This window comes from Panthera pardus, unplaced genomic scaffold (assembly GCF_024362965.1).
Source record: "Panthera pardus isolate Hobbes unplaced genomic scaffold, ASM2436296v1 HiC_scaffold_10, whole genome shotgun sequence".
Taxonomy (NCBI): domain Eukaryota; kingdom Metazoa; phylum Chordata; class Mammalia; order Carnivora; family Felidae; genus Panthera; species Panthera pardus.
In genome coordinates this window covers 25030890-25058065 of record NW_026526655.1, presented here as the reverse complement: position 1 = coordinate 25058065, position 27176 = coordinate 25030890, and the positions used below count along the sequence as shown (strand labels likewise).

Below are 27176 nucleotides of genomic sequence, written 5' to 3'. Positions count from 1 at the left end.
CCAACACCACTTGTTAAAGTGACTGTCCTTTTTAAAGTAATATTTAGGCCTATCACTGCTTCACAACTACATTGCCTGTTAATCCTGCTGTTAGAATTTTTTTTATTTAATGTACTAATGAAGAAGCATATTACCATATCACATATTTATTTTTAAGTATGTTGATAAATGTGTTTCAGTATAATTCATTTCCCTTGTATGTAATATTTTAAAATGTATTTTATAAACATATTGGTTTTATGCATTTATGATATATAATGTTTATTCTTTGCCTATTTATTAGTTTAAACATATTGTAAGAAGGGAGCTATTGATTTCACCAGACTACACAGGGTTTGTAGCCGCAAAACTTATTAAGAATTCAGATTGTTTCAGTAACTCAGACAATGGATGAAGTCTGAACTAGAGCAATGGCAATAAGAAACACGTAAAATCAAGAAATAGACAAATTCAGTATGACTTAACGATTAAATCGATGCCATGACCAATGAGCAGGCGAAGTCCATAATGACCACCAGATTTTTAACTTGGGTGGTATGTAGTTCTGGGAGTCATCAGTGCAGAAGTTTGCATTTAAAACCATGAGAGTATCTGTCATCACCCATAGGGAGAAGGTAGAGGAAAAAATAGGCTACGTTGAAACCAATATTCAAAGATTAGCCAATTCTAATTATCAGCTATGGTGTCATGCAATATATTTAATGTATCAACAAATAAAACTAGTATGTAAAGAATAAAACTTCAACAAGCATTTGGTGGTTAATTGTAAAGGACCATTTGTTATGACTCTACTCTGCATTTGTAATTTTTGCACCTGCAATTATTTGCATGCAAGACAAATGCAGCTACAGTTGCCTAATTACAGGCACAACCATCCAAAATTGCCCACAAACAATAGCACAAAGATATGCCATCTGTGAAAGTGCAGGAACCCCCCAGACCTTTCCTGTTCTGCATCCTGTAAGGCTTCCCTGTGGCTTCTGTCTTGCCTGGGTTTCATTCTTTCCTGATCTCATACATGCAATTATAGGCTGGCCACTCTAATAAGCGAAGAGTCAGTAGGCCTTTCCTCTTCCCCAACCATTATGCTTCTCGCCCCCCTCCAAATATACAAAATGTACCATAGTATGAGCAGACTGAAAACAGAAGCCATTTCTAAAGCACATTATTTGCCTTGTTAGTATGAATAGATTCAATTTTTTATTCACACGTAATTGTACAAGGTAGGCAACTTGAACACTATAAAGATGAAATCTCATATAAATTTCTGCTCAAAAGTGACAAGAAAATTATTTTACTCTACTTTAAAAAAAGTTTTAGCCATTATTAAAAACACAGCTGTCAGTTTGGATCAAATATATTCCTATTTCCCCATTATATTATTAGGACAATCATGAAATTTAATAATTGTCCCTCAGAGCTTGATTTTCTACAAAAGTGTCATAACACAATCAGTACTATGGCAAATAATTATTGAACAGTGTGAAGATAGTTATGATTTCAGGCGGGAAATATAAAATAATAGATGAGAAATATAAAACCCAGGTTAACACTTGATAAAGATTCTGTTCTCATACAAATGTCAGTAGTAATAAATGTGGGGACCACACAGCCTGCTTTATGAAAATGAAACAGATTCTAGACAGAATAATTTTCTAAGATTTTAATGATATATTTCAAATATTACTTGCTTGTCATTTAATCATATTAAACACTCTGAATCTGATAAATCCTCTGTGATAGAAACACTGCACTTTGCGAATGGGAAATTGGATAGTTTATTAGGCTAATGACTAAAACCAGAATGTAACATATATCTCTTCTATGAAATCTGTATTTCTCCACTCTATTTAAGGTGCTTGGAATTGTTATACAGTATTACCATGAAGGTTTCAAGGGCAAATGGAGGCTTCGGAATTCTAAAATGTTCATCAGTGTTTTGTTGTTGTTGTTGTTGTTTTTTTAATTTAACATATTATAGTGAATAGGAAGTAATATTTTTCTTCTACCACATTTTTCTCTGTGGTACATGACTCACACAGAGAGTTGAAGCCAGAGTTCGACACCAGCCTTACGTTTATGGGCAATGGGGCATGTTTAAACATTTGGACATTAGAATACTTAGACATTACAAATATGGTAAAGTATTTAGACCTAGCAAAATAAGTCATGTTAAGAGAAGAATTTATAAAAGGGAAGTTAGCACTCTGAAAAGAGAGTTAACTAGAAGCAAAAGATTGTTCCATTATATATAACTGAACATTTCAATGTATGCGATCAAAATTCAAAATATTATTAATGACATGATAAACATTAGCTGTTTGTTTTTACAAGAAGTAGAAGAACATTTTGAGACATTCAAAAGGATAATGTTACTCACATCCTGAGCTACCGTTTGTTGACACCAGAGTCAAGTTGGAAGGCCACGGATTCCGAACAATATCTTGCCAATGAATTGTGTCTGTGTAACAAAGAAATTTGTTCTGGTCTACATAGACTCCACCATTAAGGATTTCTGTATTAAAACAAACAAACATATTTCTCGTCAAACTTTTTGTTGATGAAAAGAAAGTCAATAAAAGTTATTTATTCTTAAATGATTTTCAGTGTTAAATTAGAATTATCTTGTTAATAGCCAACATATTTTTTTTAAAGATCATTACTGGGTCACATAAATTGATTGCAGAAATTGGAAAAAAAAATGGAAAATACAGAGAAAAACAACCATCCATAACACAAATACTCAGAGAAACACTTCATAGTTTGGTATAGATACTCTCAGTCTCTTTCCTTTTTTTAATCCTCTGAACTTGGAATAACATGGCATGCAATATTTCAAAATGTACTAGTTTTGTCTAATATTAAGTGATGAGTATTTAATGCTAATTAAATATTATTCTACATTATTTCTAATGAGAATACAATATGCCAGAGCATAAAGTAAATAATATTTATTTAACTAATCCTCTTTTTTTGGTCATTTAACTCATCTGTCTCTCTTAAGAAAAAATTCTTTCAGTCAATGTGACATTGACAAGTCAGTAGGTAAGTGATTAAAACAAAATGAAAGCTAAAATTAATGTCTCAATCATAAAAATGTTCTTTGATCCTCTCAAATGGAATCAATAGAATTGCCAATTATTCTTTAAGAAGAACACAAAGCAAGACATAATGAAAACCCCATGGTTCACTGGAACAATGACAGGACCATAGGATAAAATTCATTAAAGCCAATTTTTACTTGATTCTCTATTTATCACTGGCTTTGATCAGCTAACTTGTTTCCCCTGAACGAAAAAAAAAAAAAATGAAAAAGAAGTAGATATTCCCTCTGCAAATGCTAATCTTTTTTTGTGAAATACCATTCTTTTACTTGAAGAAATTGTTGGTTAGAAATACACATAGCATCTTCCTACCCAATATTTACCACATCTTTCTCTCTTATCTCTTAAGAGAAATTATATTTGAGTCCATTAAACATTGCTACAAGTAACAAAAAACAGTTAACAATAGTTTATGTAGATAGGGAATGACTTTCTCACATAATAAGAAACCTATAGGAGGTAGTAGTGTCCAGAGTACCTACATCTGCTTTGGGTCCTGGTTTTTATTCATCCCAAGCCCAAAAAGGTTACTGTATCTAAAAATGTCTGTGGGCACCTGGGTGGCTCAGTCAGTTAAGCTTCTGACTTGGACTCAGGTCATGATCTCATAGCTCCTTAGCCCAAGGCTCATGTCGGGCTGTCTGTTGTCAATGCAGAGCCTGCTTCAGATCCTCTGTCCCCAGTCTCTCTGCCCCTTCACCCTCGTTCACTCTCTTTCTCTCTCAAAAATAAATATTAAAAAAAGGTGTCTATCTGAATTCAAGGTAAGATGAAAACAGAAGAGCAAGCAAGAGACATTCTTTTGATGAGATGCTCTCTCCAAGGATTATGTCTGCTTTTTATTGGTCAGAACAATATCCCCTGACCATTCCCACTGCAAGAGGTTGAGTGGACATATTGCTACTTGAACAAAACTTCAAGAAGCAGTATTAGTGAGGAAGGAGAGGGACATAAATATTGAGAAGGCAATCACTCTATTTTCCATAATGGCTTTGAAAAAAAAAAATCTTTCTTGTGCAGTATCCCAAGCAAAAATTGTAAGAGTCACGTTAAGCCAAAGAGGGTGATAAAAGAATGAAAGGAACACATGACACCATAAGAGGGGTATTTGTAGAAGTGAGATGGGTGAGCACATCTCAATTGCCTTATTGCATTGCATGTATAAAATGCACCAAATTAATTTTGACATTGCCAGGCTTTCCACATTTAAAATCTCCTATTCTCATGATCAATCCTTTCACTGACTATTGGTTCCATTTTCTCAGGTGAGGAAAAAAAGGAAACAAAAAGAAATTAGATCATCTCTCCACTTCTAAAGCCCAGTTCATTATTTTTCATGACCTAACCATACAATCCTCATCAAAGTAGAAGGGAGATGTAAGACGTACAGAAGATTGTGAAATGGATTTCTACATTAATGTTTGGCATTAAGTTTCTATCTATAAAATGTGACGATCTCATACTAATAGCTTTCTCATGAGACATTAGGTGATGCTCTTCTGCTCTAGGAATAATTCTTCATTAGGTGACAAAGAAAGATTTTGACTGCTATCCAGGAAATGAAGGTTATTTTTCAGTTTACATTTGGAAAAGTTCTACTTTAAAAAGAAATGTGAGGAGAAAAGATAATAGCTCAAATATTGTAGAAAGAGTATATTTTTCAGGATTCACATTATAATTCAAACAGTTCATACTGAAGGAACACAATATCTATCTGTAACTTCCTATCTAAAAATATTCAAATAGAATCAGATTATATTATACTGAATAATAATCTCATCAAATCCCCTTCTTCAACAATATTAATCTGCTACCAATGTTGACATTTGTTTCTCAGAAATATTCCGCCCAAGAGCTTGGTTTTTACATGGAAAAGTATTTAGAAAGGAAGCAATAATAATTCAAGTTTAATCTTTAATTAATCTTTAATAATAATTCAAGTTGAAATCTCAAACTAGGACTACAATCATGATCAACTTGGATAACACCCTAAATTCAAAACCAACCATCTGGTAACAATTCTGGTCAGGAAGATTTATAAATTTCTAGTATTTAATGATGTATTTATAAGGCACATATAATCTGTTCGTGTATGTGTGTATTTTTCCTGAAAATAGTATTTTCCTTCATGCTTGGCTTAGATTGTATTCTGTTGGTGAGTGTCAAACACCACAATCAGAAAAATGTATATTTTACTGACATTTATAGCATAGTTTTAATGTATAGTTTATCTTATATTTTCTTTTGATCAATTCAGTTACCTAAATATAGGATAGGAAATAATGTTAATATTGTACTTATTCATTGGTATAGTTTACATTGATTTTATAATGTTATACAATTTTTTAAACATTAATGTAATATGTTTTGTTGTGAAATATTAAATTGGATTTATTTCTGAACTAAGAAGATGCTAGGGGAATATACTGACCTGTAAGAAAGTTGTTAAGGACACAGATTATTTACTAGACAAAAGGGATCCCTAATGTTTTTGCCTTGGTTGACTACAAGCTGCATTTTTAGATTAGAAAGCGGGACAAGGATTAGAAAAACAAAGCTTGGTAAGACATTTATCCAGGAAGATAGCAGAAGAATGTCTGATTATACTTTAGATTTCTTTGCCAACATACAAGAACAGCAGAGTTGTATACAAGTTCCATGAAAGGCTTATTGGACGGTACCATCTGTGTTACACCAAGAACTTCCCTTCCGTTAGAAGGGAATAAAGTAAGGAGTGCCTGGGTTGCTCAGCCAGCTAAGTGTCTGACTTCAGCTCAGGTCATGATCTCACTGGTTAGTGAGTTCAAGCCCCATGTCGGGCTCTGTGCTGACAGCTTGGAACCTGCGAGTTTTTGAGTCTGGACCTGCTTCAGATTCTGTGTCTCCCTCTCTCTCTGCACCTCCCCCACTTTCTCTCTCACACACACACACACACACACACACACACACACACACACTCCCTCTCTCTCTCTCTTTCTCTCTCTCTCTCAAATAAATAAATAAATAAATAAACATTTAATAAATAATGCAACAAAGTGATTATTAAAATTTTAAACCATGACAAAAAAGAGGAATTCTAAGTAAGATAGAAAATGTTGTGCAAATGTATAATTTTCAAATAAAGATGCACAAAGCCTAGAAAAGTGAAAAGACATAAATAATGTTGAATAAATAAATGAGCTCAAGATAAATCCCATTCCATTGTATTTGACTTCCATGGTAGGAAATATATCACAGAAAATTCAGAAAAAACACAAATAGATTCTTGGTCATTGCAATAATTGATAGAAAAAAAACTGGTATAATTTTTTTTTTAAATCATAGCCAGCAAGTTTACAAAACAGAACTGTGTCTTTTTAATAACTGCCACAATTGAATATCATAACATATGAAATTGATATTCTATGAAAAAGTATCATTTAATTATTTAAAAATTCATGTAAACACTTAAACAGTTTTGTGTCTCAAACACTTCCTACTAGATTAATGCATGCAAGTCAAGTAAAAAAAATTGAATCCTTTTGCAAATAGAATAAGTAAATTGTAATCCACATTACTCTCCAATATGTTGAATTTAACATATATAGTACATAATTTATATTTGAAATATTAGACTAAACTCCATGAAGGCAAGGGATATTTTTCAGTGCTGTATCTATATATATCAAACCTGAAGCAATAGCTAATCAACAAATATTTGTTAAATTGAACTTAAAAGATAAAAGTTATGTGGAATTTGCTACCAACATTGATCAATTAACTTCTGTTGTAGCTCTTAATTTTAAATTATATTCTGATCAGATCAAAGTAAAAATGGAAGTTATTTTTTTTTTTCCCATAAACACTACAGGTTATCTGAACTGGTTCTACATTTTCAGAGGTCATTTCTGTTTTGGTCTAAACTGTATCCCCAGTGTCGAGCAAAAAGCAGATACATGATAAATATTTGCTTCATGAAATAAGATATAATATCTTGATTATAGAAAACCATATTTGAGTAGGCCAATAAATATATAGTATCTTTAATATAGGGAAAATTAAAAATATAAATGTGAAGGTAGAGTTTTTGTAGGTTAAAAGATAAATAGCTTTTATTATATAAAATGTTTATAATTGATAATGTAAAAAATTATGCAAGTAGTATGTTTGATATTTTAAATGACAGTTAGTTACATTCATTGGTATCTCTAAACCTGTTCTGTGCATCAAATTCTATTATCATTTATCAAGTAAAAAATGATGGTTTTGAGCTATCCTGGACACACCAAATTTCCTGAAACCTGTGCAAATTATCTAGCCATATGTTACACAAAGTATAAAAGCATGTTTTTATATTGAACTGTAAATCTACCTCATATGGTTCCTTAAATTCTTTTTTAGAAAGGTGTAAAGTGCCGATATGACATTTTACAAAGGACATAAAGTACTTGCGTCTTAGCTTTCCAATCCATAAAGATTGTCCATTTGACTGACCATTACTTCCCTTGATTTCCCATTTGCATGAGTCTAATGAAGAAGGAAATGTTTGTGTTATTTCAATAAGTTTTTCACATTCTTCATTTCTTTTCAAATGCTAGTTATTATAATGAATTTGAGGATGAGTAACCATTAAGACAATCGTTGACATTTTGCAAATATATTCTCTCAAAAGAAAATGTGATAAAATACCAAATCATGGCTTTATTCCCCTTGCCTCTTTTGGAATAGCCTAATTGTGATGTAGCATCCCTGCTGAAAATACAGATTAATATGACCTCCTTACTTAGTTTAAGAAGTCGACAAAATTGCTTTGACCTCATGCACAATTTGCAACTATTTCATAAAATAAATAAGATTGAATGTCTTTCTCTTTTTTTTTTTACAAAATAAAGATGATAATTTTAAATGCAATTTGCCATATTCCACTATAGTCTACATGATTGGTATCAACAGTAAACATTTTACTTCTACTCACAAAGCTTCCAAAGATAATAGTATAAGAAAGTCAAATAAACAAGAAGGAAATATTTAACCTCAATCCCTGATTATACATCTAAATGCCTTATTTTGCATGGGCACAGATACAGGTCAACCTTAGAATTAAAATGATAATCAGAATAAATAAAGATTAGAGATAATGCACTTGTCTAATTACCATGGGAATGTCTGAATAATCCATATATCAGACTTATATTGCCTATCCAAACCAAAGGTCACAATCATGAAATCAAAATCCAAAGTGGCAAAAGTCCATTTTCCAAGATGAAGCTATAGGAAGAAGTCACTGGGTTTTTCAGACATAAAGCAATGTATCTTTCTCACTGTCATCACCTTATGCCACACAAGTCTGTTGGCAGATAATGATACAAAAGTAATATAGCTCACATCATCCACCTGTGATACTTAATACATCATCTCTGGAATGGACTTGGTCCAAAGATTCCCATATCTTTCTCAAACCCAGACCTTTCAGCTGGGAGCACAATGAATTGCTGCTACCCCACTGGGTCAGCCCTCAAGGTTCATTATTAATAAGCTGAGACTCTAAAGGCTAATGAGAAGCGGGTGCTTGAGGAGACAATGGCTCATTCATCATCAATCAAGCTTTGAAGTTTTTATACAGATGATTTAAGGAGAGTTGAAGTGTGCAAAATTGAAATGTCACATTTGTATTGGGAGTGGGGAGAGGGTGATAATGTAAATGAGTGATGTAACCTTCTGTATTTCAGCTCAATGATCAGAGTCAAAAGCTCATGGATGCGGATTCTGAATGAATGCTAGGAAGTAACAGTGGACAGTTTTTCGACCCAAGCAAGGCAATTTCAAAAGGAAATGATTAGATTCATTGGCTGAAAATCAGCTTAAAATAGAAAATAATAGCAAAAATATCTTGATTCCAATTGAATGGAGCTCAGTAATGCTCTCCAAAATGTTTCAGTGTATAATTTGTAGCTTTCATTATGTTTCAGCTCAAGTCCTAACTCCTCTGAGAAGTCCACTATGACTGTCTAGTTTTTGGAGGTTAACTACTTATAACACCGATTATCTGAACCACTCACTTAACAGAGCAAATACTCCCCACCTTCTTTATTCTTTTGTGTACTTGTCTTATCTCCCCTATTGTAAACCTCTAGAGGATAAGAACCGTGACATACATCTTTCTGTGGCATTAGTGCCAAAAAAGAAATAGAAATTCAAATGTTTTTGATAATTATAATGACAATCACAACATCTTGAGAACATGACTGACATTTGTAAAAAGTTGTTAGCTGCTGACTTGGTGGCATAATATAAGTGATATTTCCTCCTCATGTACTAGATAATGCTCACATTAGAAGTCACATAAAATGTTGAATAAAATTAGTGTAATTTTAATGTATTAATTCTTCCTATCAGGGAAGTAGTAATCCACTCAAACTCACTGGAGTTCTCTGGAAAATTTTAAAAATAAATTTTGTCTTGTAACTGTCTTTGAATTACAAATAAGAGATTTGCTTCTCAAATTGTTCTCTAACTTCATTACATAATTCTGTTGTATGTGCCAAAATGTTTAATATTTTTCCTCTAATAATTTCTCCCAAACTTGTACTCCCCCTGTTCCTTATTTCAGTTAAAATCAGAATAGCATGCTGTAAAAGTCAATTAGACTCCAAACTTGACACTTGTCATTAATTCATTCAACTCTATATTTAACTGGTCATGATATTCTATGTAAAATTTCTCATAATGTCTCTTGATTTATCCCATTCTTTTTACATCCACTGCTATTCCTTAATTCAGATTCTACCACCTCATACCAGATTAAACTTTTTCCTTCTAGATCACCCTCCCCACAAATTCATCTTGCATATTAGAGTCATAATACATTCTATACTACAGGTAGGTAGATACATATACTATATAAGTAAGTGGCTGGTCAGATAAGATAGATACATATGCTATAGGTAGGTGGCTGGGTAGATAGGTAGATGATAGATAAATCTATCTTCCACTTTCAGGGCTTTGAGTGCAAAGGCAATAACACTGAATCTAGATAACTGGGTAAAACTAAGTTCAAAATCTAGTTTTCTGTTTGCAAGATGTATGACCTTGAAGGCCTTTATGAAACTCAGTTCACTCAACTCTATAATGGAAGTAATGGAAATATTGTACTCACAATATCAGTCACACAGTTGTTGATTATACTATACTTTATAATTAGTAATTACTTAAGTAGTTGTTTACTCAACTACTAGATAGAGATTTATTTATTTAAATCTCTAATGTCTTTAAAATATAACATAACACTATTTACTTATTTATTTTCAGTTCATATAAAAGTCTGTCTTGGTGATTCAAAGCTATTATGGATAATTCACAGTCATCAGGGTCCCAGAATCCATTCCATCTTATTGCTCCACAATCTTTAATAAAAGAGGCATTTCTACCTGGTAACTCCCATGCAAAAGATGAAGGAAAGCATGAAGAATAGAGGATGAACACATGTTGTCTCTTAAGGAAGGTCCGTGCAAACAGTCACTGAACAAGGACTAATTCCGTACCTTCCTTGGGCCGAGCTGTTAGGTACGTGAATTTATTCATGAGTGGTCATATGATTAGCTAAACTTCATATATTGTTTAAAAGCGAGCTGGTGGTAATGGATGTTGGGACACAACAAGCAGTTTCTGTCATACTGACTCAAAAGAAAGCTCCCTGCATCTTCTGGATACTTATAAAACATAAATCTTGTAACTTCAACAAATATTTTTTTTCAAACTTTATCACTGAAGTATAACATATGTACACAGATGTACATATATCATATACAATGCATTTTTACAAACGGAACATACTTATGTAGCCAGCGCCCAGATCAAGAAATAGAATATTCCATCATCATAGAATCCTTCCTTACACTTTCTTCCTCACATCAGTCCCTCAAGGAATCTTTATCTTTCTTTCTTATCTGGCTCTACTTTGCTCAGCACTATGTTTACAAAATTCATCCACATTGTTCATTTTCATTGCTATTCGGTACTGAATGTTTTGTCCATTCTACACTGATGGACCTTTGAATACCTTCCACATTTGGGCTATTACGAATAGTGCTACTATTAACATCCTAGAATATGACTTTTGGTAATCATATGTACACATTTATACTGCGTACATACTTAGAAATGTAATTGTTGGACCATAGTGACAATCAGTTTTCCAAAGTACTTTTTACCAATTTATATTCCCCTCAGTAGTGTTTGAGCAATATACTTGCTTCTTAATCTTGTCAACCCCTATTTCTTTTCTTTCTTTTTTCTTGTTCCCCACCACCACCCCCCACACCCGCCATGGTAGTCATTCTGATTGGTGTGATGTGGTATCACTTTAATTTTCACTTCCCCAATTATTAATTTAGTCTCAAATATTATTTTTAAAGTGTGGTTTTCATGTAAGAGGTTGTTGTTTACTTGAGGAAGGGTCTTTCAATGGTGAAACACTGTGTGTAAGTGAAACACTTTCACAAATGTGAAACACTTTGTGTTTCCACAAAGCACTGTGGAAAACCTGATCTCTATTTGAGGTTATTAACAAACAACTGAGTAAATTAACATACCAGATGCTCCCCTCCTAACTATTTGGCTTTTTGTTGGGGAATGTGACTCAATGTTTTGAAAATAATACTTTAAGATATATTAGAAAATATATTAAAACTATACCAATAATTATGTAAACAAAGAAAAAAGTATGAATTCTGAAAGATGAATGAAAAATTCAAAGTAAATATCTCTTTGATAAAGATGAACATAATCAAAGGTATATAAAAAGACTGAGAAATTCATTATCTTTTGATCTGTACATAAAGATCAAATATTTTTATTCCTCTATCTACTGGAAAACCCTCATTACAGACAACAATCCTCTTAAATAACTGCTCCAAGTTTCCAGAAAATGTAATAGCTTCAGTAGAACAAATCAGTAGAGTTCAATGTTTTCATTACCAATAAGAGGGAAAGTCATATTAGTACCCAGAAATGATTTGTCCCTTTTATTTATAGGCTTTAATACAATAAGCCTGGGATATGCTGCAAGGTCACTTTCAAATATCTCACCTACAATATTAGTTTGTATAGTTTTAATAATTCTTCTCACAATGTGTGATTTCCTCACTACTTCTTTAGAGTATTTCAGAAAAGTATAATTGTCCAGATGACAGTAATGACAAATAATATTGTTATGTATATTTGTTGCTGGCAAGCTAAGACTTGAAATAAAAGGTAAAGAAAGAGAAAGAAGAATGACTTAATCTTGTAAAATGATTATAATATTATTTCAAACATCAGGATTTTTTAAAGGCTATATTAAAATACTAAAAATATCAAATACATAGCTTGGAGACCTGGGTGTCCTTGCTAAAAGGTCTATTTGTTAAAGTGATGTTAAAAATAATAAATAAAAACACCATTTTACAAAATAAGAAAGTAAATAAGTCACAAAATAAGATTTCCCAGAAGCTGATACTATAACACTTTAAAAACTCACATTTATGTCTAAATCAAATTAAGTCGATTTTTTAAAATAGAGTTTTAATCTGGAGAAAATTAGGAAAAAATGATTAAAGAGGAGTATCATTTTGTAAAGCATTGGTTTCAAAATGTGAAATATCAAATAGCATGGCAAAACACAGAAATATCTTTGTACTTAGATTAGTTTGTATGAAGTTTTAAATTATTATACATTACATGCAGTCAACTACATGAATCTTAAGCTCTCTGTTTTACATATGCATGCATACAGTGTTTGTACATCTATATCCATGTAACCGCAACCCAGATAAGGACACAGAAAATTGCTGCCACTTCAAAAATTTTCCCTTACTCCTTCCCAATCAAGCCCCCAAAGCCACTGTTCTGACTTCCATCCCCATAGATTACTTTTGCCTGTGTATTAAGCTTATACAAGTGGAATCATGCACTACATATTTTTTCTTGCCTTCTTTTATTCAAAATAATGTTTTTGAGATTATTTATGCTGTTGCCTGTACTAGTAATTTGTTCATTTTTATTGTCTACTGTTCTATTATATGAATATGCCACAATTTATTTATAGATTAGTTAATTTTTTAAGCACATCTTTGTTATTTTTTTTTACCTGTGTGATTTCAGACATGTTACAGTTTCTTTTCTACTATCTATAAAATAGGAACAATAATATTTACTTTGCTTGGTTACATTGAGAATTACAATTATGTATATAAAGCATCTGGTACTCAAAAAATGGTAGCTATTTCAAATTAATTTATTAATGTACATCAGGAACCTCCTTTATCCAAAGCATTTACAAATATATACACATTGGTTGAAGCCTGGATCTTTTGGGAGGTGAGAAGACCAAGTGAAAACGTCTGAGAATCACATGAAATCTTCATACGTGAAGTTTGGTGCATAGTGTAGTAATTTTAGAACTAGATACATTGAACTAAAATATTATTACATGTACTTCAAATTTGGTTAATAAAAAATGGGGCTATCTGTATTTCATAAGACAGATTGTTCCCAAGAACAAGAACATAAATTCTGTAACTACTATTTTTCCCAGACTGAGTAATCCTGGATACCTAGTTGAGTTAACCCTTTGAGTCATTTCTTGTCATGTCGGTAACTACATTCTGTGACAACATTTAGAGCTGTTAGATTTCCCTCTGTTTAATTCAGGGTGGTGCATAGATCACAGGTTGCAATGTCTCTGCTGGCAATTTCCTGGTGACCTTTCCATTCATTGCCACTACTACTGTGCTGCAAAGAAATGAGAGTAAATGCCAAAGGACAGAGGCATGTAAACTGAGCCCTCCTCTTCAATTGCAAGGGTCTGACATTTTTACTGCAGCAGGATGGATTAATTAGGAAACACAGAACGCAACTAAACACATCTGTGTGGCTCAGGGTTGAGCAGGGAGGTGGGACTGCTCCACAGTTCTGTTTAAATTTATTAAATTTTTAAAATTAAATCAATAAAATGCATAATAAAAATTAGATGCGTAACAAGCATTACTATAATAATATCGCTGCTTTATATAAGGAAACAAAGGCCATTACTCTGGAAGAAAGACAAAATGTAATCAAATACTATATTTGCTCAGAGATTTTAAGAGTTAAAGGTAGATATTTAAAATATCTGAGGGAAAAAAAAATTTCTGCAGAAAGTATGTATATCATTTCTAATGAATCATTATATCCTATGATTCCTAGAACCACTCTCATTTTTCCCCATTATAAATATTAGTTTCATATCGTGACATTCGATGTCAGAATAGGATCTGCTAGCCTTGGTATAGTTGTGTAACTTTATTATGTCTTCTAGGTTCAGATGCACTTTTATTCTAAATTTCTTCTTTCTAATGTTTATCTATTTTTGAAAGAGAGAGAGAGACAGAGACAGAGGCAGAGTATGAGTGGTGAAGGGACAGAGAGGGAGACACAGAATCCGAAGCAGGCTCTAGGCTCCAAGCTGTCAGCACAGAGCCCGACACGGGGCTCGAACTCATGGACCGTGAGATCATGACCTGAGCCAAAGTCAGACGCTCAACCGACTGAGCCACCCAGGCACCCCAAGAAGCACTTTTATTCTAGACGTATTTCTATTCCATTTTCTTGGGTTAATAAATATGATTAAAAATTTATTTCAGATACTTGGCTGCTCTTTGAGGCTGGACATAAAGAAATGATTCAAGTGTCAATATGCCTCACAATGTCAGATGGGTCAGTCAACTACCAACATTCAAGAAGAGAAGACTTCTAGTACACAAATTCTGCACAGGCTATTGTGTGAGACAGGATAACCATGTCTCCACCAAAGTTACCTGTAGGCATTCAGTCACATCACTTATTCTCTCTAAGCCTTAGTCCTTTATCTATAAAATAGATATTAATAATACCTCTCTGCTAGGGCAAGTGTAAGGAGAAAGAGTTCACATACGTAAATGCTCACCATAGGGTCTGTTATAGAGCAACTGTTCAATTGATGCATCATTATTATTAGGAAAACAGGAAAAGTTCTCTGGCCACCAAATTTCTTCTATCCTGCTTAACTATCTTTTCTGTTTGCTCTCATAAATAAATACACTTCTGAGAGAGCTAGAACAGGGGCAGTATTATTAGGCAAAATTAGAATATGTAGGTTTGTGTTTGCTTATTTTTAAAAGTTTTATTTATTTATTTATTTATTATTTTTCATTTTAAAAAATTAGTTTCAACTTGTATGAGTTTCAGATGCCTTTTAGAATGTTCTGGACATCCATAAAATTACTTAACATCCTTACATTCAGAATTTTCTTTTTCTGGGTGGGACTTTATGCCCCAATGGCATAACAAATGAGACACAAAATGATTAAGGAAGGTGCTGAATACTTCACACAATAGGGGTCAAGCTCGGATTCAAATGCCTGCATAACAGGCTCCAAAGCCCATGGTTAACCACTTCACTCTAGTGCCTCTTGGTAAATGCTACCATTACCTGAACATCTTTATAATGCAATATTTCTCTTAATCCTTACAGAAGTCCTACCGGGTAATTATTACTAGTCTTATTTTACAGAAGTTTAGAGAGCTAAATAACTGGTGAGAGTTCTAGAGAACTGGGATTCCAACTCATTAACTGCTGGGTTGAGATCCTGCTTTTAAACCTTTTATTCTTCCACAATAGAAGAAAAGGTGGAGAGATTTAAAGGGAAAAATAAAGTTTAAGCAGAGAGGAGGTACAACTCTAAATTATATAATCTACTTCTAAGTATGATTAAGAACTGAAAGTAATTTCCCTGAAGTCCTTTCTGAAAATATTTTATTGAGTTGAAAGGTAAAATTATGCTTTTAAGGTTTCTTTTCTACATGAAAAATTATGCATTGAAAAAAAAAATCTTTACTCTGTTAGATATTTGGATTATATCCCAACCTCATCATGGGAGGTGCATTCCTTTTGGCTCTGTTGAAAGTAGACACATAGGAAAAGGCAGCACGATAAAACTTCAAGAATTCAGCCTACTTAAGGAAAAGCCCTTCAAATGAGTAAAAAGACTGAATTAAAAAAAAAGAAAGAAAGGCAACTTTAATATTTTCAAGTACTATGGGAACATTATCTATGCTTAGTCCTTGGAAGTTCTGTTTTAATGAATAGGGCACAATGATTTTTAAATTTTTTTTTTTTAACGTTTTTTTATTTATTTTTGAGACAGAGAGAGACAGAGCATGAACGGGGGGAGGGGCAGAGAGAGAGGGAGACACAGAATCGGAAACAGGCTCCAGGCTCCGAGCCATCAGCCCAGAGCCCTACGCGGGGCTCGAACTCACGGACTGCGAGATCGTGACCTGAGCCGAAGTCGGACGCTCAACCGACTGAGCCACCCAGGTGCCCCTGATTTTTAATTACCTTACCCAAAATCATAGCCTGAGTAGAATCTGCCTTTATGTGCTTTGCAACTGCATTTCTGAAAATATGAAAATGGATAATTTAAATGTGTAGGGCATTTGGGTCTCTTAGCCAAATCTGCAATATCCTTATAATGCTGTGTTTGTTTTGTTTTGTTTTGTTTTGTTTTGTTTTGTTTTGTTTTGTTTTGTTTTGTTTTTACCTATTGCTGTTGAACAATTAATACAAAGAGAGCAAAAGAACAAAGCATTCAAATTAGTGAAGTCAAATCAATGAAAGTTTATTTTAACATTAACTTTAATATCCTGTTAATTTTAAAGGCAAATGAAGCAAAGCTCATATGGTAGAAAAGAAATGAATTCAAAATTAAAACATATGGTTAAATATAGCTTTATCACAAATCCTTTCTGTAGGCAAACTTAATGAATTAAATTGCACACCCCTCAATAGTACAAGAAGATTGAGGTATCTTCTTAAGGCATACATTCTAAAAAATCATCCTCTGGGGTGCCTGGGTGGCTCAGTAGGTTAAGTGGCCAACTCCTGGTTTTGGCTCAGGTCATGATCTTGCGTTTCATGAATTTGAGCTCCACAGCCTGCTTGGGATTCTTTCTTTCCCTTTCTCTTTGCCCCTCCCCGACTTGCACTGCCTCTCTCTCAAAATAAAAAAAACAAAAAAAAAGTTTAAAAAATATCTTTTTTAATATGAAATAATATATCCATCTTTAGACATATCTATCAGATTGCTTTTATTGAAAATAGTGAAAAAGAAAAAAATAGTGGAAAAGGAGGGAGGTGATTTTATTTGGGAGTTTGGAATATTAATTTTATTTACATTAATTATAGAAATGTATTGAGAAAGCAAGTAATAACATATTGTATGTAGAAGAACTTTTATTTTTATTCAACCTCTAACAAAAAATATGTTCAATTTTAATGACATCATCTTTCAAAGTATAAAGTCCTAAACTAAAACTTTTCACACATAAAGTAGAATTAAAGACAATATTTTTAGAAATTTTATGAAACTAAATAATTGTGAATTCAGAAAGATTTAAAGGAGATAATTTAATATGACCTTACTAAAGAGAATATTTCATAGATTATCTTGTGTGCATTCATATTCTATGCCCAATTTACTTTTTTGTAGGATGTATTTATATAACTATGTCATATCTGAAAGAATTTTACATAGAAAATTAAGCTCCAGTGATAATCTTTATTTAAAGCTACCTCGTTTGAAATACAGGGGGAAGAAAAATAAAGAAGACTAACCAGACTAGCATAAAAATGTGGAATACAAGTGGGGATATTAGTAGGAGTATCACTAAATGCCCTCATTTTTACTTTTACCATTGTTATATATATATATTCTCTTATCATTAAACAACAACACAAGAACATTATTTACTAAAAAGCTGTAATATTTTGAGAACTGTTTTTAACAATTTTCTAAATGGCCCTGCTCCTCTAGTTTCATTTTATTTCAGAGCTCAGAACAATTAGATGGCAACATCTGGCAAGCATTGTTCCAAACTAGATGATAAACATAATTATTTTAAAAGTGTGTTTGTGTTGATTTTTTAAAAAGGATAGCTTATACCTTAAAGTATATATTTTTTTAAATAAAAACATTTAAATATTTTTTGTAATTATGTAATACTTTATTTTCTTTGCAGTTTCAAGAGTCATAATCTAAATTCCAACTGAAGGGAGTTAAGCTAGCTGATATGCACCTAGCTATTTCCATGCTTCAAAGCCTGCAGAACCATCTGCTTTTTGGCAGGTGTAATTAATTAGCTAAGTGGAAGAGACGCTCCCTTTTAGAATCAATAGGAGGAGAGGAGGGAGAACTCTATGAAAACCCAAACCTAGGCAGACCCATCGGCAGGGTGCCTCTGGGCAAATTTCCGATGCTGAAAACTCATTGAATTTAATGGTTCTTAATTTCACAAGATTTCTAATTACAGCTAGGATAATAAGATGTGATCCAAAAGTTAAAAAAAAAGTTGGCACATTTTCAAGGAAAATCCTTCCACACAATGTAGACATCCTAAAGTGTAGAAGTTCATTTATTTATACATTTTATCCATTTATTCACTCAATTTTGTTAATAAGGAATTTTGGATCTATTCAGCTGACAGGTGGCATATGCATATTAATAATAGAAAAATGTATCCCATTAAATTTTTTATGTAAACCAAAATTTCAGAAGTAAAGAGAAGTCAATTCGAAGTACATCCTCACTCATTGAAAAGATTTTTAAATAGACTATTTTTGAAAAAGTAGATGGGCAAAAATATTGTGAAAAGCAAGGATCACAAATGTCCTGTACTTTTATGTATGTAGCTTATATTAAGTTATTGCTAAACAGTCTAGACAATAATGAATTCTATAGCACCTCCTCTTTTAAATGCCCTAATTGAAAATTAAATGCTAAAAACAAAATGCTGACTTAAATTCAAACATCTTCTAGGGGTTTGTCTTAAAAGCATAAGGTGAAGGAGCGTGGGTTGGAAGTGTGACAAAATGGAGAGCAAACTTGTTGCAGACAAAGGAGCAGTGGCTGCCCAGCTCAACAGGAATGTTACCAACAGACTATGTGACATCAGGGCTTGGGCTGCTGGAGCTCAGTTTTGTTTACAGGGGCCCAAATTCAGAATTTATTGGGAAGTGCCCCAATTTTTAAACATTCTCTATGCAAAGCAAAGCTAGTAGTTTACTGCATCTATTTTTTAAAATTAATTAATTAATTAATTTGTGACAGCGAAAGAGGGTGTGGACATGTGCACTAACAGGGGTGGAGCAGGGGGAGAGAAAGAAATATTAAACAGGCTCTATGACCAGCATAGAGCCCTACGCAGGGCTCAATCTCAGGACCATGGATCATGAGCTGAACTGAAATCCAGAGTCTCATGCTTAACTGACGGAGCCACCCAGACGCCCCATGCATCTGGTGTATTAAGTAAATAAATCTGGGGATTCCTCAATAATTATATCAATAACCATACTGAGATAAGATCTCATCCATCAAGTCTTATTAGCTCCTCTACCTACTGATATAGAATGGAAAGGGAAAGTGAGGAAGTTACATATATAACTCATGAAAGAGGAAAGAAAAGTGCAAAATTTCCTATACTTATGTGAAGAACGGAGTATAGAATGCAATGGATTCTATACCTCCTTTTCATTCTGTTTGTGATCCCCATTTGTTGTAATGGAGGTGGAAGAAGCCTCTGCTATGTTATGAAGGTTTGAGATGTGTGCTGCTGAAATATCACTACATCACATCACACTCCCACCACTGAAACCACATGTGAATTTCAAATAGGCGAAGGCTTATATGCCACCTGAAAGATGAAGTTCAGTAACTGGCTGTTATATTAGCACAGACTTATTTATAGGATTAACTTAACAGCACAAAGAAAACTAAGGAAAAAGGATAATGGAAAGTTAAATTATAATTTAGATAAAGGGAGCAAAAATAGAAAAAAAAAATAGTTGCAGTCAGGAATATACTCCCAGACTTTGTTGGTCCTGAATCAGTCAATAAGGTGAGGATAGATACTTGATCCTTGGAGAGTACAGGTGGAAAGGAGGAAAGAAGTTTCAACCTGTATATTTCATAATTCTGAATTAGGTTCTGCTAAAAAATTATATTGATTTCTACATAATATGCACTTGTTCTTTGGGAAGAAATGAATTGAGAGATGTTCAGATCCTACCACCACTGAAATCAAAAGGCCAAAAAATTCCAAAGAATTTATTCCATTAATCAGTCTCAAAAGAAAGAAATTTCAAGAACTGACATCAGACAAATAGGATACTCTCAGCCCGAGGTAGGCTGAAGGCAACATTTTAGCTGCCAGTTGTTTTTACTTCTGCTCCCCCAAAATGTCAGGGTTACCTGAAGACTTCTGGGAACCACACACTGATTTCTTCTCTATACTTAGGACGACAGAAATTTTAGGAGGCTTGGGCTCTTTCCACTAGATCCATATCTCAGGTTTTTGTTTTGTTTTGCTTTCATGCTATAGTTTCCCTCTCATATCCATTTTGATGGGATATGGCTGTAGAGAGTCCTTCTGCATCAACTGTTCTTCCCAATAGTGAGTGTTCCCTCTACCTCTGAGCAGAGGGTAGAGCCATTTCAAAAGGATTCTAGTCAGCCTTTATCTGCCATGTGTCTGTGATCTCTAAGGCCATTTTTTTTTTTTTTTCAGATATGATTACAGAGAAAAGTTACAACAAAGATCTAAGGAAATACCTGAGGTTAACTATAGTTTCTGGAGAAAGCAAAGAGCATTTAAAGTCAAAGAAAGAAAATATGTATAGAGACTATGATGATAGAAAGAGAGTAAAGAGAGAAGTATTCATTTAAAATACTTTGCCAACATATATCATTTACAACATACATGATTTGTCCTTTGTCTTTCAAGAGATGGGTGGCCCCTTTTCCAAACTCTTGGCTAGATAATTGCACTATGTCTCTTTGCTTATTCTTTTGTTTCTGACCAATAAATTTACCACAGTCTATCAGTGTAATCTTTTCAAAACCAAAATATAATCTTTATAATATTAATGGCCAAGATTTTTTAAGTGGTGAAGCCAATTTCAAATAAACATAAGTAGTGGAGCTTCAAAAATTATATTGTTAGTGGCACCTGCGTGGCTCAGTCAGTTAAATGTCAGACTTTGGCTCAGGTCATGATCTCATGGTTCATGAGTTTGAGCCCCACATGGGGCTCAGTGCTGACAGCTCAGAGCCTGGATCCTGCTTTGGATTCTGTGTCTCCCTCTCTCTCTCTGCCCCTCCCCCACTCACATTCTGTCTCTGTTTCTCTTAAAAATAAATAAACATTTTAAAAAACTTTAAAAAATGTGTTGTTAATATCTTCAGATCATTTAGGGGAAAATCTGTGGGAACTAAAAAGAAAGTCCTATAAGAAGGAACAACCAATGAAAGAACACATGTTCTTAAAAATTAAAGATATCATTTCCAATAAAAAATAATAGAAATGTTGAAGCATAAAATTGAGCATAAAACTTCCAGAAATTAGAGGAAACACAGAAAGAAAAATGAAAGAAAGACATAAAGGATATATCCAAGGTCAATAGGAAAGTTTCCAGAAAGAGAACCAAAACCACATAGAGAATTATCGAAGAAATAGGAAAATAATATTACACTTCTCAACAGGGGCACTCTATCTTAAAAAGTATATTTCAAATACTAAGTAAAATTATTTTTAGCTTAGCATTCTAAACCAATCATTCAACAGCAGCAATAAATTATTAGTATACAATATACGTTTTTAGGGGCACCTGGGAAGCTCAGGCAGTCAAGCATCTGACTCTTGGTTTCTGCTCTGGTCAAAATCTCATGGTTTTCATGAATCTGAGTCCCACATAGGGCTCTGTGCTGACAGTGTAGCACCTGCTTGGGACTCTCTCTCCTTCCCCACTATGCTTTCCCTGCTGATGCTGTCTTTCTCAAAATAATTAAATAAAATTAAAAAAAAAGATACATTTTTAGATACAGTAAATTTACCTAGTAAATTTACCCTTCATATTTTCTTTCTTTCTTTTTTTTTTTTAGGAACATGAATGAAGATATTCTTCAAGATAGTAAGGGAGAAAGCAACAAAATAGAAAATATATGATGCAGAAAGTGATTAAAGTAACAGCATGTAGCAGACCTGGACAAACTAATATAGATTTGGTGAAATAACACGGCAAGTCTAAGGAGACTGGTCTTCAGAAAGAAAGGGGACTGACACTGGACTATACTAAAAACAAATACTGAAAGAAAATGGAAGTCAAGCGAAAACATCACTACAAACAAAAGACTGCACAAGAAAATAAATATAAAGTTCTTTCTTTTTGTCTCTGTCACAAATGATCTTTCAAAAATTATGATAACATACTCTATATTGATTTTCAATTTTTAAACAAAGGGATATAGTATCTTTTATAGTTAAAGAACAAAATTGTCAAGGTTGATGATATATTCTCTTTAATAGATAATGTGTAAGATGGATGAAACAAGAAAAAAACATATTCAAGACCTACATTGATAACCATCAGAAGAAACAGCTTTAAGGGGCTAGACATTAAGTAAAGCAGAGGTTGCTTATGTTAACCAGGTGAAGATATTAATTTTTAAATTGATGCATAACTGACATAACACAATATGATATGATATAATATAATTAATATAATATTATAATGTGGTTGACATTTAATATTAGTTTCAGGTATATAACATATGATTCACTATTTGTGTATATTGTGAAATGACCAGCACAAAAATATGAGGTTAACATCTAGTCACAATATATGCTTACAACATTTTTTTCTTGTGATGAGAATTTTAAGACCTATTGTTTTAGCAACTTCCAAGTGTGCAATATAGTATTATTAACTATATCCACCATTCTGTACATTACATCACCATGACTTATTTATTTCATAAATGGAAGTTTGTACCATACAACCCCGTCCCCCCTTTTACCCACTCCCACCTCTGGCAACCAACAATCTGTTCTCTGTATCTATGAGCTTGGTTTTTTTGTTCGCTTAGTTTTGCTTTAGATTCCATATATAATTAAGATCATATAGATCATAATTTTTTTGAGGAACCTCCGTACATTTTCATAGTGGCTGCTCCAATTTACATTCCCTCAAACAGTGCATAAAGGTTCACGTTTCTTTACATCCTTGGTAATACTGATTTCTTATCTTTTTGATAATAGGCATTCTAACAGGTTTGAGTTGATATCTCATTGTGGTTTTGATTCGCATTTTCCTGATGATTAGTGATGCACCGCATCTTTTCATGTACTTGTTGGCTATCTGTTACATCTTCTTTGGGAAAAAAAAAATGTCTATTCAGATTTTCTGCCTATTTTTCAATCAGGGCTTATTTATTTATTTATGTATTTATTTATTTTGCTACTGGGTTGTATAAATTATTTATATATTTTGGATATTAATCCCTTATCAGATACATAATTTGAAAATATTTTCTCCCATTCAGCAGGATGCCTTTACAGTTTGTTGATAACTTCCTTTCCTGTGAAGAGGCTTTTAGTCTGATGTAGTTTCGCCAGTTAATTTTTATTTTTATTAACTTTGCTGTTGGTATCAGATAAGAAAAAAATCATTGCCAAGACCAATGTCAAGGAACTTACCACCTATGTTTTCTTCTAAGAGTTTTATGGTTTCAGGTATTATATTAAAGTCTTTAATCCATTTTGAGTTAATTTTTGTGTATTGTATAAGATAGTCTCCAGTTTCTTTTGTATGTGGCTATCCAGTTTTTCCAACACAATGTACTGAAGACACTGCCATTTTCCCATCGTATATTTGGCTCCTTTGTCATAAATTGGTTAATTATATGTATATGTGTTTATTTCTGGACTCTCTATTGTTATTATTTGTCTTTAAAATAAATAGAGAAAAAAAGTGAAACAGTTCAGGATTGGCCATGTATAAGGAAATCTCTGAGGCCAGGGTAATATGTTGTCAACTATCATAGTGACACGTGGCTCTTGAGTTGGAATACTGATTGCTTTGAAACCTCTGAAATACTAAAGCTTGGGAGGTACAAAATGAAAAGAAAGAAATCTAACAGGAATCAGTTAGTTCTATGGTACCTTCTTTGCTTACATCATTGTCACAGGAAATAGTCAATATTCTATTTCATATGTTGTCTTTTTTTCAAGGAAATTCTTTGTGCTTAACACACATAGATGTTATCCCATATATTTTTGCATTCAACGAATGTTTTTTAACACATCAATATTTAAACACACACACACACACACACACACACACACACACACACATATATATATATATATATATATATATATATATATATAGTACTGTCAATACTATAGTACTGTCCCTATTCTAAAACTGAAATCTGTCCCTATTATAAAACTGTAAAAGTTAATTGACTTAGCCCTTCAGGAAGGGACAGTGACATAGTCTCCATAATTCCTCTGAGAAACTTGCCACTTGAGTCTCCTAACTTTTTAGAAAATCTGATTTTAAAAATAGTAATGTTAAAACTACTCTCAAAATTAATTTGTCAATAAGCATCAAGAACAATAGATTGGCCACTCTCTTTTCATCAGAGAATTGGACAAAAATCATATAAATGAATATTTTAAGAGGTTTATATATAAATTTAAAATAAAAATTTGAAAAAAGTCCAGCATTAGTGGGCTAATTAATAAAATATGGGGCATACATATGCTAAATACTATGCAGCAATTATAAACATATTTTTAAAGAGTTTTAAAATATACAAATGACTTCATGAATACATGAGCCAAAAAAAAAAATCAAGAATACAGAAGTCTAAATACAGTTTGAATGCAAATGGTTTAAAATACATTCATAATACATACATCTAATGCTGGAACAAAATACCCTACTTATCATCCAGATAATGTTGGTAAAACTCTGAGCTTCACTGTAGTCATCAGAAAAAGTGTATAGTGTTGCTACTCAGTGCTACATAAGGATACATGAGATGATGTTTATGGAGACATCATAATTACTGTTAAACGATGAGATGTTTGTATGTGTATATATAATTACTATAAGTATACTAATATGTAGCCTATAATTACATCATATACATAACAGATGCAGAATATTCAGGTAAGATGTTAAAATTAAATCTTCAAAATTATAGGAAATTTCACAGAAAATAAGTAGAATAATATAGAGGTATTAATGTAAAGATTTCACAAGAGGTAGAAACCCACTCCCCCAGTGAATCATAGTCTTTGAGTTGGATGTCTATAATATCTGATTTAATAAATGAGCAAATCATCCTAAAAGTTTCTCAATTATGTTCCAGCATTATTGTGTCAGAATATAATGACAGGCAGCATTTACAGCTTATGGTCATAGTCACTGTATCATCTGACTTTATTCAATTGTATATCCACACACATGAATGCAGAAATCAAACTGTGACTGAACACACCACAGGTAGTGTGGTCATCCATCTGATTTCTAGGGTCAGTTGATACATGTTTGCCCCTCAGAGTAATTATAAATAGTGCCTCTTGTTCCTCCCACCATAAATAGTATGGTGATCCTATTCATTTAAAAAAGTGTAAAATATTCTCTATATGCATGGTCTTCACAAGTGGAAAAGTCAAGGTCAAATTTAAGTACTTTTAAATTTCAAAGAAAAGCAAATTTATGGCAAAGAAAAACAACTTTTTAAAAGTTATTGTGACAATCAAATAGAATAATAGCAGTGCATCTATTAACTAGGTTTGACATACAACTTAAAAAATATAGTGTTATAGTTATGAAAATATTTTTACAATAAAAAATATATTTTCATAAATATAACTTTCCTATAGGAAGAAAAGTGTTTGACTTTCCTCAGGGTTATGTTTCCTTGTTTTGCCAAAAACTTCAGCAGTTTGAAAAGATCAAGAAAGTAAGGTAGAAAGAAATCTATCAAATTTCTAGAGACTGTCAAAAATGTTAAGAAATAGTAACAACACTAAAATAATTTTTTCCCTTTAGGAATTTCAACTCTTCAAAAATTCCATTTTTGAAAGACTCCATTATCATGACAAATTTTATCCAAACAAATGTTTAATTCATTACATGTAGCATACAACTAAAGTTCTGTTTTTTTTGTTAATGGTATATAATGCTATAAAAATCTAAAAATTCTACCTGTTAATAAAATACTGTTATTATATACATATATCTTAATGTGTATTGTTTATGATAAAACATTGACATCATTTTCTACAAAAAATAATAGCTTTTTTAAAGTTATCAAACATGTCAGTGATACTGAAAAAACACAACTGCACATCTCAACTAATTTTAAACAGAATTGTTTTACTATACCATTCAACCATCACCCATAACAAGCATAAAACACCTATAAAACACACAGAACTCTCCTGAACAAATAACCAAGAAATGAATTAACAGAACAAACTCTTGTGATCAGTATTTAACACTTACTTCCCCTATTTGTAGAAACATTGTCAGTAGTTAGCAAGTAGTGGAGCTGGAAACATTATGCTCCCAGAGGTACTATTTTCTAGATGAGATGCAAAACTCCAGACTTGACCATAAGTGGCCATTAAAAATCCCAAAGTACCTTTCAGAGAAAGTAGCAGTATTTGCCTCAATGTCTGGCTTGAATCCAACTAAGTAATTACACTCAGCCTGCCTAGATAATTGTAGATTGTTTTAATGTAAGAGTGTACTTTCCTTGTTTGGTTATAGTGCCTGAATCTTCCTTTGAAAAGTCCATCTCACAAAGTTACAGGGGGAATTCTTATTGCTGATCATTTCTTTTAAACAAACATGAAAACCTAGGCCTGCCTAGCATCTATCTCAGAGACTTCAAAGAGTTCGAGTCCTGAGAACTGAACTGATACTGACATTTCAGATACTCCTATAAATTTAGGAAATCCCCAAGACAGGAAGAAACTCTCAAATTTGGAGCCCCAACAGAATAGAGTACTTTCTTGTTAAAGGAGGGGGAGTGGTTGACAAGGTGAGCAATCCTAGTATATTCAGTGAATTTCTCTTAGGTACAATTGCAATATATCTGATTATTATTCTACCAAATACCAAATAGAAAATGTACACATATATATAAACCATGCAAAAATAGATAGTTTTTATTTTCCAGA

General features: G+C 32.7%; 1 protein-coding gene across 6 annotated transcripts in view; it reads right to left on the bottom strand.

The window, feature by feature from the left end:
* Window positions 1-27176, bottom strand: part of ERBB4 (erb-b2 receptor tyrosine kinase 4) — a 1139239-nt gene that overhangs the window by 382400 nt on the left and 729663 nt on the right. For all 6 annotated transcript variants that reach the window (XM_019446103.2, XM_019446105.2, XM_019446106.2 and 3 more), the window contains exon 4: window positions 2381-2515. In XM_019446103.2, the coding sequence (XP_019301648.2) occupies window positions 2381-2515 (135 nt within the window). The remainder of the gene's footprint in view (window positions 1-2380; window positions 2516-27176) is intronic.